General features: G+C 60.8%; 1 protein-coding gene across 1 annotated transcript; it reads left to right on the top strand.

Moving 5' to 3' along the window:
- Nucleotides 1-3,510: 3,510 nt before the first annotated feature.
- On the top strand, nt 3,511-9,091 carry LOC144955384 (vinculin-like; the record flags this gene model as incomplete). The annotated part of the gene is made up of 3 exons (XM_078885622.1): nt 3,511-3,601; nt 5,251-5,470; nt 8,973-9,091. Coding segments are annotated over exons 2-3 (333 nt in total), but the record flags the coding sequence as incomplete, so codon positions are not given.
- Nucleotides 9,092-10,972: the final 1,881 nt, after the last annotated feature.

The raw sequence follows: 10,972 nt of genomic DNA, 5'->3' as shown, positions 1-10,972 counted from the left end.
AGACAGAGAGACGGTGGTAGAGACGGTGTGAGAATCAGCGGGCGGTGAGCGTGGCGACGCTGACTCGGTGAGACACACAGACAGACAGAGAGACGGTGGTAGAGACGGTGTGAGAATCAGCGGGCGGTGAGCGTGGCGACGCTGACTTGGTGAGACACACAGACAGACAGACGGTGCTAGAGACGGTGTGAGAATCAGCGGGCGGTGAGCGTGGCGACGCTGACTCGGTGAGACACACAGACAGAGAGACGGTGGTAGAGACGGTGTGAGAATCGGCGGGCGGTGAGCGTGGCGACGCTGACTTGGTGAGACACACAGACAGACGGTGGTAGAGAAGGTGTGCGAATCAGCGGGCGGTGAGCGTGGCGACGCTGACTCGGTGAGACACACAGACAGACAGACGGGGGTAGAGACGGTGTGAGAATCAGCGGGCGGTGAGCGTGGCGACGCTGACTTGGTGAGACACACAGACAGACAGACGGTGGTAGAGACGGTGTGCGAATCAGCAGGCGGTGAGCGTGGCGACGCTGACTCGGTGAGACACACAGACAGACAGACGGCGGTAGAGCCGGTGTGTGAATCAGCGGGCGGTGAGCGTGGCGACGCTGACTTGGTGAGACACACAGACAGAGAGACGGTGGTAGAGACGGTGTGAGAATCAGCGGGCGGTGAGCGTGGCGACGCTGACTCGGTGAGACACACAGACAGACAGAGAGACGGTGGTAGAGACGGTGTGAGAATCAGCGGGCGGTGAGCGTGGCGACGCTGACTTGGTGAGACACACAGACAGACAGACGGTGCTAGAGACGGTGTGAGAATCAGCGGGCGGTGAGCGTGGCGACGCTGACTCGGTGAGACACACAGACAGAGAGACGGTGGTAGAGACGGTGTGAGAATCGGCGGGCGGTGAGCGTGGCGACGCTGACTCGGTGAGACACACAGACAGAGAGACGGTGGTAGAGACGGTGTGAGAATCGGCGGGCGGTGAGCGTGGCGACGCTGACTCGGTGAGACACACAGACAGAGAGACGGTGGTAGAGACGGTGTGAGAATCAGCGGGCGGTGAGCGTGGCGACGCTGACTCGGTGAGACACAGACAGAGAGACGGTGGTAGAGACGGTGTGAGAATCGGCGGGCGGTGAGCGTGGCGACGCTGACTTGGTGAGACACACAGACAGACGGTGGTAGAGAAGGTGTGCGAATCAGCAAGCGGTGAGCGTGGCGACGCTGACTCGGTGAGACACACAGACAGAGAGACGGTGGTAGAGACGGTGTGTGAATCAGCGGGCGGTGAGCGTGGCGACGCTGACTCGGTGAGACACACAGACAGACAGACGGGGGTAGAGACGGTGTGAGAATCAGCGGGCGGTGAGCGTGGCGACGCTAACTTGGTGAGACACACAGACAGACAGACGGTGGTAGAGACGGTGTGAGAATCAGCGGGCGGTGAGCGTGGCGACGCTGACTTGGTGAGACACACAGACAGACAGACGGTGGTAGAGACGGTGTGCGAATCAGCAGGCGGTGAGCGTGGCGACGCTGACTCGGTGAGACACACAGACAGACAGATGGCGGTAGAGCCGGTGTGTGAATCAGCGGGCGGTGAGCGTGGCGACGCTGACTTGGTGAGACACACAGACAGAGAGACGGTGGTAGAGACGGTGTGAGAATCAGCGGGCGGTGAGCGTGGCGACGCTGACTTGGTGAGACACACAGACAGACAGAGAGACGGTGGTAGAGACGGTGTGAGAATCGGCGGGCGGTGAGCGTGGCGACGCTGACTCGGTGAGACACACAGACAGAGAGACGGTGGTAGTGACGGTGTGAGAATCAGCGGGCGGTGAGCGTGGCGACGCTGACTCGGTGAGACACACAGACAGACAGAGAGACGGTGGTAGAGACGATGTGAGAATCAGCGGGCGGTGAGCGTGGCGACGCTGACTCGGTGAGACACACAAACAGACAGACGGCGGTAGAGACGGTGTGTGAATCAGCGGGCGGTGAGCGTGGCGACGCTGACTCGGTGAGACGCACAGACAGAGAGACGGTGGTAGAGACGGTGTGAGAATCGGCGGGCGGTGAGCGTGGCGACGCTGACTTGGTGAGACGCACAGACAGACAGACGGTGCTAGAGACGGTGTGAGAATCAGCGGGCGGTGAACGTCGTGACGCTGACTTGGTGAGACACACAGACAGACAGACGGTGCTAGAGACGGTGTGAGAATCAGTGGGCGGTGAGCGTGGCGACGCTGACTCGGTGAGACACACAGACAGACAGAGAGACGGTGGTAGAGACGGTGTGAGAATCAGCGGGCGGTGAGCGTGGCGACGCTGACTCGGTGAGACACACAGACAGACAGAGAGACGGTGGTAGAGACGGTGTGAGAATCAGCGGGCGGTGAGCGTGGCGACGCTGACTTGGTGAGACACAGACAGAGAGACGGTGGTAGAGACGGTGTGAGAATCGGCGGGCGGTGAGCGTGGCGACGCTGACTCGGTGAGACGCACAGACAGAGAGACGGTGGTAGAGACGGTGTGAGAATCGGCGGGCGGTGAGCGTGGCGACGCTGACTCGGTGAGACACACAGACAGACAGACGGTGCTAGAGACGGTGTGAGAATCAGCGGGCGGTGAGCGTGGCGACGCTGACTTGGTGAGACACACAGACAGACAGACAGACGGTGGTAGAGACGGTGTGAGAATCGGCGGGCGGTGAGCGTGGCGACGCTGACTTGGTAAAAGAGATGGAGAGCATTCTTCCATGTGTGTCTGTCCGTGCGTGTGTGTCTGTGCGTGCGTGTGTGTCTGTCCGTGTGTGTCTGTGCGTGCGTGTGTGTCTGTCCGTTTGTGTCTGTGTGTGTGTGTGTCTGTGTGTGTGTCTGTCCGTGCGTGTGTCTGGCCGTGTGTGTCTGACCGTGTGTGTCTGTGCGTGCGTGTCTGTGCGTGCGTCTGTCTGTCTGTCTGTGCGTGTGTCTGACCGTGTGTGTCTGTGTGTGTGTCTCACCGTGTGCGTGTCTGTGCGTGTGTGTGTCTGACCGTGTGCGTGCGTGTGTGTCTGACCGCGTGTGTCTGTGCGTGTGTGTCTGTGCGTGTGTGTGTGTGTGTGTCTGACCGTGTGTGTCTGTGTGTCTGTGTGTGTGTCTCACCGTGTGTGTGTCTGTGTGTGTCTGTGCGTGCGTCTGTCTGTCTGTGCGTCTGTGTGTCTGTGCGTGTGTCTCACCGTGTGTGTGTCTGTGTGTGTCTGTGCGTGCGTCTGTCTGTGTGTCTGTGCGTGTGTCTGACCGTGTGTGTCTGTGTGTGTCTGTGTGTGTCTCACCGTGTGTGTGTCTGTGTGTGTGTCTCACCGTGTGTGTGTGTCTGTGTGTGTCTGTGCGTGCGTCTGTCTGTCTGTGCGTGCGTCTGTCTGTCTGTGCGTGCGTCTGTCTGTCTGTGCGTGCGTCTGTCTGTCTGTGCGTGCGTCTGTCTGTCTGTGCGTGCGTCTGTCTGTGCGTGTGTCTGACCGTGTGTGCGTGTCTCAGGGCTGGTGGACAGTGCGATTGACACGCCGTCACTCATCGACGCGTCTGAGGAAGCGATCAGGAAAGACCTGGAGAGATGCAAAGTGAGGAACTCTCTCTCACCCTCACCCCGTGTCTCTCTCCTCGTGTGTCTCTCCTCGTGTCTCTCTCACCCTCACCCCGTGTCTCACCCTCACCCCGTGTCTCTCTCCCCATGTCTCTCTCTCTCTCACCCTCACCCCGTGTCTCTCTCACCCTCACCCCGTGTCTCTCTCACCCTCACCCCGTGTCTCTCTCACCCTCACCCCGTGTCTCTCTCCCCGTGTCTCTCTCTCTCACCCTCACCCCGTGTCTCTCTCACCCTCACCCCGTGTCTCTCTCCCCGTGTCTCACTCTCTCACCCTCACCCCGTGTCTCTCTCCCCGTGTCTCACTCTCTCACCCTCACCCCGTGTCTCTCTCTCCGTGTCTCTCTCCCCGTGTCTCACTCTCTCACCCTCACCCCGTGTCTCTCTCCCCGTGTCTCACTCTCTCACCCTCACCCCGTGTCTCTCTCTCCGTGTCTCTCTCCCCGTGTCTCACTCTCTCACCCTCACCCCGTGTCTCTCTCCCCGTGTCTCCCTCTCCCCGTGTCTCTCTCCCCGTGTCTCTCTCACCGTGTCTCTCTCTCCCCGTGTCTCCCTCTCCCCGTGTCTCTCTCTCCCCGTGTCTCTCTCTCCCCGTGTCTCTCTCTCCCCGTGTCTCTCTCTCCCCGTGTCTCTCTCCCCGTGTCTCTCTCTCTCCCCGTGTCTCTCTCTCTCCCCGTGTCTCTCTCACCGTGTCTCCCTCTCCCCGTGTCTCTCTCTCCCCGTGTCTCTCTCCCCGTGTCTCCCCCCCCGTGTCTCTCTCTCTCCCCACGTCTCTCTCTCACCGTGTCTCTCTCTCCCCGTGTCTCTCTCTCACCCTCACCCCGTGTCTCTCTCTCTCCCCGTGTCTCTCTCTCACCCTCACCCCGTGTCTCTCTCTCTCCCCGTGTCTCTCTCTCACCCTCACCCCGTGTCTCTCTCTCTCCCCGTGTCTCTCTCCCCGTGTCTCCCCCCCCGTGTCTCTCTCTCTCCCCGTGTCTCTCTCACCGTGTCTCTCTCTCCCCGTGTCTCTCTCTCACCGTGTCTCCCTCTCCCCGTGTCTCTCTCTCCCCGTGTCTCTCTCCCCGTGTCTCCCCCCCCGTGTCTCTCTCTCTCCCCACGTCTCCCTCTCCCCGTGTCTCTCTCTCCCCGTGTCTCCTTCCCCGTGTCTCTCTCTCCCCGTGTCTCTCTCTCCCCGTGTCTCTCTCTCCCCGTGTCTCTCTCCCCGTGTCTCCCCCCCCGTGTCTCTCTCTCTCCCCACGTCTCTCTCTCACCGTGTCTCTCTCTCCCCGTGTCTCCCTCTCCCCGTGTCTCACCCCCCGTGTCTCTCTCTCTCTCCCCGTGTCTCTCTCTCCCCGTGTCTCCCTCTCCCCGTGTCTCTCTCTCCCCGTGTCTCCTTCCCCGTGTCTCTCTCTCCCCGTGTCTCTCTCTCCCCGTGTCTCTCTCTCCCCGTGTCTCTCTCCCCGTGTCTCCCCCCCCGTGTCTCTCTCTCTCCCCACGTCTCTCTCTCACCGTGTCTCTCTCTCCCCGTGTCTCCCTCTCCCCGTGTCTCTCTCTCCCCGTGTCTCTCTCTCTCTCCCCGTGTCTCTCTCACCCCCCGTGTCTCTCTCACCACGTGTCTCTCCCCCCTCAACCTGCTCCCCTCCCCAGGTCGCCATGGCGACGATGCAACCCCAGACGCTGGTTGCCGGGGCGACCAGCATCGCCCGGCGTGCCAACCGCATCCTGTTGGTGTCCCGCCGCGAAACGGAGAATTCCGAGGATCCCACGTTCCGCGCCCGGATCGGCAACGCGGCCGCTGACGTGGAGGCCTCCATCGCCCCCATGGTGATGGGGGCCAAAGCGCTGGCTCACAACATCGCACAGCCTGGTGAGGGGGAGAGACACGGGGGGACACGGGGAGAGAGACACGGGGAGAGAGACACGGGGAGAGAGACACGGGGAGAGAGACACGGGGAGAGAGACACGGGGAGAGAGACATGGTGATGGGGGCCAAAGCGCTGGCTCACAACATCGCACAGCCTGGTGAGGGAGACACGGGGGGACACGGGGAGAGAGAGAGACACGGGGAGAGAGACACGGGGAGAGAGACACGGGGAGAGAGACACGGGGAGAGAGAGAGAGACATGGTGATGGGGGCCAAAGCGCTGGCTCACAACATCGCACAGCCTGGTGAGGGAGAGAGACACGGGGAGGGAGAGAGACACGGGGAGGGAGAGAGACACGGGGAGAGAGACACGGGGAGAGAGAGACACGGGGAGAGAGACACGGGGAGAGAGACACGGGGAGAGAGACACGGGGAGAGAGACACGGGGAGAGAGACACGGGGAGACAGACACGGGGAGACAGACACGGGGAGACAGACACGGGGAGGGAGAGAGAGAGACACGGGGAAAGAGAGACACGGGGAGGGAGAGAGAGAGACACGGGGAAAGAGAGACACGGGGAGGGAGAGAGAGAGAGACACGGGTAGAGAGACATGGTGATGGGGGCCAAAGCGCTCGCTCACAACATCGCACAGCCTGGTGAGGGGGAGAGAGACACGGGGAGGGAGAGAGACACGGGGAGAGAGACACGGGGAGAGAGACACGGGGAGAGAGAGAGAGAGACACGGGGAGAGAGAGAGAGACACGGGGAGAGAGACACGGTGATGGGGGCCAAAGCGCTGGCTCACAACATCGCACAGCCTGGTGAGGGAGAGAGACACGGGGAGGGAGAGAGACACGGGGAGAGAGACACGGGGACACGGGGAGAGAGAGAGAGACACGGGGAGAGAGACACGGTGATGGGGGCCAAAGCGCTGGCTCACAACATCGCACAGCCTGGTGAGGGGGAGAGACACGGGGAGAGAGACACGGGGAGAGAGAGAGACGGGGAGAGAGACACGGGGAGAGAGACACGGGGAGAGAGACACGGGGAGAGAGACACGGGGAGAGAGACACGGGGAGAGAGACACGGGGAGAGAGACACGGGGAGAGAGAGAGAGACATGGTGATGGGGGCCAAAGCGCTGGCTCACAACATCGCACAGCCTGGTGAGGGAGAGAGACACGGGGAGAGAGAGAGAGACACGGGGAGAGAGAGAGAGACACGGGGAGAGAGACACGGTGATGGGGGCCAAAGCGCTGGCTCACAACATCGCACAGCCTGGTGAGGGGGAGAGACACGGGGAGAGAGAGACACGGGGAGAGAGACACGGGGAGAGAGAGAGACGGGGAGAGAGACACGGGGAGAGAGACACGGGGAGAGAGACACGGGGAGAGAGACACGGGGAGAGAGACACGGGGGAGAGAGACACGGGGAGAGAGACACGGGGAGAGAGACACGGGGAGAGAGACACGGGGAGAGAGACACGGAGAGAGAGACACGGGGAGAGAGAGAGAGACACGGGGAGAGAGAGAGACACGGGGAGAGAGAGAGACACGGGGAGAGAGAGAGACACGGGGAGAGAGAGAGAGAGACACGGGGAGAGAGACACGGGGAGAGAGACACGGGGCTTTCCTTTTAGGGGAACCGCTTTCAGGAAACGGTTGTAGAAGGGCGGTTGCCGTCCTTCTACAACAGCGGCGGCAGCTTCGTATACGGGGGTGCCTCCACCTGTCTCTGTGTGTCTCTGTGTGTCTCTGTGTCTCTCTGTGTGTCTCTGTGTGTCTCTGTGTGTCTCTGTGTGTCTCTGTGTGTCTCTGTGTGTCTCTGTGTGTCTCTGTGTCTCTGTGTGTGTCTCTGTGTGTCTCACTGTCTCTCTGTGTCTCTGTGTGTCTCTGTGTGTCTCTGTGTGTCTCTGTGTGTCTCTGTGTGTCTCACTGTCTCTCTGTGTCTCTGTGTGTCTGTGTGTCTCTGTGTGTCTCTGTGTGTCTCTGTGTCTCTGTGTGTCTCTGTGTGTCTCTGTGTGTCTCTGTGTGTCTCTGTGTGTCTCTGTGTGTCTCTGTGTCTCTGTGTGTCTCTGTGTGTCTCTGTGTGTCTCTGTGTGTCTCTGTGTGTCTCTGTGTCTCTCTGTGTCTCTGTGTGTGTCTGTGTGTGTCTGTGTGTGTCTGTGTGTCTCTGTGTCTCTGTGTGTGTCTGTGTGTCTCTGTGTGTCTCTGTGTCTCTCTGTGTGTCTCTGTGTGTCTGTGTGTCTCTGTGTCTCTCTGTGTGTCTCTGTGTGTCTCTGTGTGTGTCTCTGTGTGTCTCTGTGTCTCTCTGTGTCTCTCTGTGTGTCTCTGTGTGTCTCTGTGTGTGTCTCTGTGTGTCTCTGTGTGTCTCTGTGTGTCTCTGTGTGTGTCTGTGTGTCTCTGTGTCTCTGTGTGTGTCTCTGTGTGTGTCTCTGTGTGTGTCTGTGTGTGTCTGTGTGTCTCTGTGTCTCTGTGTGTGTCTGTGTGTGTCTCTGTGTGTGTCTCTGTGTGTGTCTCTGTGTGTGTCTCTGTGTGTGTCTCTGTGTGTGTCTCTGTGTGTGTCTCTGTGTGTCTCTGTGTTTCTGTGTGTCTCACTGTCTCTGTCTCTCTCTGTCTCTGTCTCACTCTGCCTGTGTCTGGCTGTGTCTCACTCTGTTTCTCTCTGTCTCTCTGTCTGTCTTTCTCTGTCTCACTTTGTGTGTCTCTGTGTCTCTCTCTGTCTCACTGCGTGTCTCTCTGTCTGTGTGTCTCTGTGTGTCTCTGTCTCACTCTGTGTGTCTCTGTGTCTCACTCTGTGTGTCTCTGTGTCTCACTCTGTGTGTCTATGTGTCTCTCTGTGTGTCTCTGCAGGGCTGCAGAAGGAGTTCCTGGAGTCTGGGCAGCGAGTCCTCGAGTCTGTGGGCAGAGTGCCTCTGTCTCTCTGTGTCTCACTGCGTGTCTCACTGCGTGTCTCACTGCGTGTCTCTCTGTCTCACTGTCTGTGTCTGCTGCAGGGCTTCAGAAGGAGTTCCTGGAGTGTGGGCAGCGCGTGCTCGAGTCTGTGGGCATAGTGCCTCTGTCTCTCTGCCTGTCTGTGTCTCTGTGTCTCTGTGTCTCTGTCTCACTCTGCCTGTCTCTGTGTCTCTGTCTCTGTGTGTCTCTGTCTCACTGCGTGTCTGTCTCTGTGTGTCTCTGTGTGTCTGCAGGGCTTCAGAAGGAGTTCCTGGAGTGTGGGCAGCACGTGCTCGAGTCTGTGGGCAGAGTGCCTCTGTCTCTCTGCCTGTCTGTGTGTCTCTGTGTCTCTGTCTCTGTGTGTCTCTGTCTCACTGCGTGTCTGTCTCTGTGTGTCTCTGTGTCTGCTGCAGGGCTTCAGAAGGAGTTCCTGGAGTGTGGGCAGCGCGTGCTCGAGTCTGTGGGCAGAGTGCCTCTGTCTCTCTGCCTGTCTGTGTGTCTCTGTGTCTCTGTCTCTGTGTGTCTCTGTCTCACTGCGTGTATGTCTCTGTGTGTCTCTGTGTGTCTGCAGGGCTTCAGAAGGAGTTCCTGGAGTGTGGGCAGCGCGTGCTCGAGTCTGTGGGCAGAGTGCGCGGAGCGTTCCACACCCCCGAGTTCCCACCCCCACCACCAGACCTGGACACCCTCAACGTGAGACACGAGGAGAGAGACACGAGGAGAGAGACACGAGGAGAGAGACACGGGGAGAGACACGGGGAGAGAGGGAGACACGGGGAGAGAGACACGGGGAGAGAGAGACACGGGGAGAGAGACACGGGGAGAGACACGGGGAGAGACACGGGGAGAGACACGGGGAGAGACACGGGGAGAGACACGGGGAGAGACACGGGGAGAGACACGGGGAGAGACACGGGGAGAGACACGGGGAGAGACACGGGGAGAGACACGGAGAGACACGGGGAGAGAGAGAGACACGGGGAGAGACACGGGGAGAGAGAGAGACACGGGGAGAGAGAGAGACACGGGGAGAGAGAGAGACACGGGGAGAGAGAGAGACACGGGGAGAGAGAGAGACATGGAGAGACGCGGGGAGAGACGCGGGGAGAGAGAGACACGGGGAGAGACACGGGGAGAGACACGGGGAGAGAGACACGGGGAGAGAGACACACGGGGGGAGAGACACACGGGGGGAGAGGGAGAGAGACACGGGGAGAGAGACACGGGGAGAGAGACACGGGGAGAGAGGGAGACACGGGGAGAGAGAGAGACACGGGTAGAGACACGGGGAGAGAGACATGGGGAGAGAGACGCGGGGAGGGAGAGAGACGCGGGGAGGGAGAGAGACACGGGGAGAGAGACACGGGGAGTGAGAGAGACACGGGGAGAGAGAGACACGGGGAGAGAGAGACACGGGGAGAGAGAGAGATACGGGGAGAGAGACACGGGGAGAGAGACACGGGGAGAGAGACACGGGGAGAGAGAGACACGGGGAGAGAGAGACACGGGGAGAGAGAGACACGGGGAGAGACACGGGGAGGGAGAGAGACACGGGGAGAGAGAGAGACACGGGGAGAGAGACACGGGGAGAGAGAGAGACACGGGGAGAGAGACACGGGGAGTGAGAGAGACACGGGGAGAGAGACACGGGGAGGGAGAGAGACACGGGGAGAGAGACACGGGGAGTGAGAGAGACACGGGGAGAGAGACACGGGGAGGGAGAGAGACACGGGGAGAGAGACGCGGGGAGGGAGAGAGACACGGGGAGAGAGACACGGGGAGTGAGAGAGACACGGGGAGAGAGAGACACGGGGAGAGAGAGACACGGGGAGAGAGAGAGATACGGGGGAGAGAGACACGGGGAGAGAGACACGGGGAGAGAGACACGGGGAGAGAGACACGGGGAGATAGAGAGACACGGGGAGAGAGAGACACGAGGAGAGAGAGACACGGGGAGAGACACGGGGAGAGAGAGACGGGGGGAGAGACACGGGGAGAGAGACACGGGGAGAGAGACATGGGGAGAGAGACGCGGGGAGGGAGAGAGACACGGGGGGAGAGACACGGGGAGAGAGACGCGGGGAGGGAGAGAGACACGGGGAGAGAGACACGGGGAGAGAGAGAGAGACACGGGGAGAGAGAGACACGGGGAGTGAGAGAGACACGGCGAGAGAGACACGGCGAGAGAGAGAGACACGTGGAGAGAGAAAGAAACACGGGGAGAGAGACACGGGGAGAGAGAGACACACACAGAGGGAGACTTGGATGTTTTTCTGCATTTCCATCATCTTCCGCGTATTGACGTTTCCCCCCCCCCTCCATCCCCCCCTCTCCCCCCTCTCCCCCCCCCTACCCCCCCCCCTCCATCCCCCCCCTCTCCCCCCCCACCCCTACCTCCCCCCCCACCCCCTCTCCCCTCCCCACCCCCCCCTACCCCCCCTCTACCCCCCCCCCCTCTCCCCCTCTCCCCCCCCTCTATCCCCCCATCCCCCCCCCCTCTTTCCCCCCCCCTCTACCCCCTCTATCCCCTCTACCCCCCTCTCCCCCCCCCGCTCCCCCCCCCCAGCTGTGTGA

Source organism: Lampetra fluviatilis, unplaced genomic scaffold (assembly GCF_964198595.1).
Source record: "Lampetra fluviatilis unplaced genomic scaffold, kcLamFluv1.1 SCAFFOLD_1514, whole genome shotgun sequence".
NCBI lineage: Eukaryota > Metazoa > Chordata > Hyperoartia > Petromyzontiformes > Petromyzontidae > Lampetra > Lampetra fluviatilis.
The sequence above is the reverse complement of the archived record's forward strand: the minus strand, read 5'-3'. Positions and strand labels throughout refer to the sequence as shown.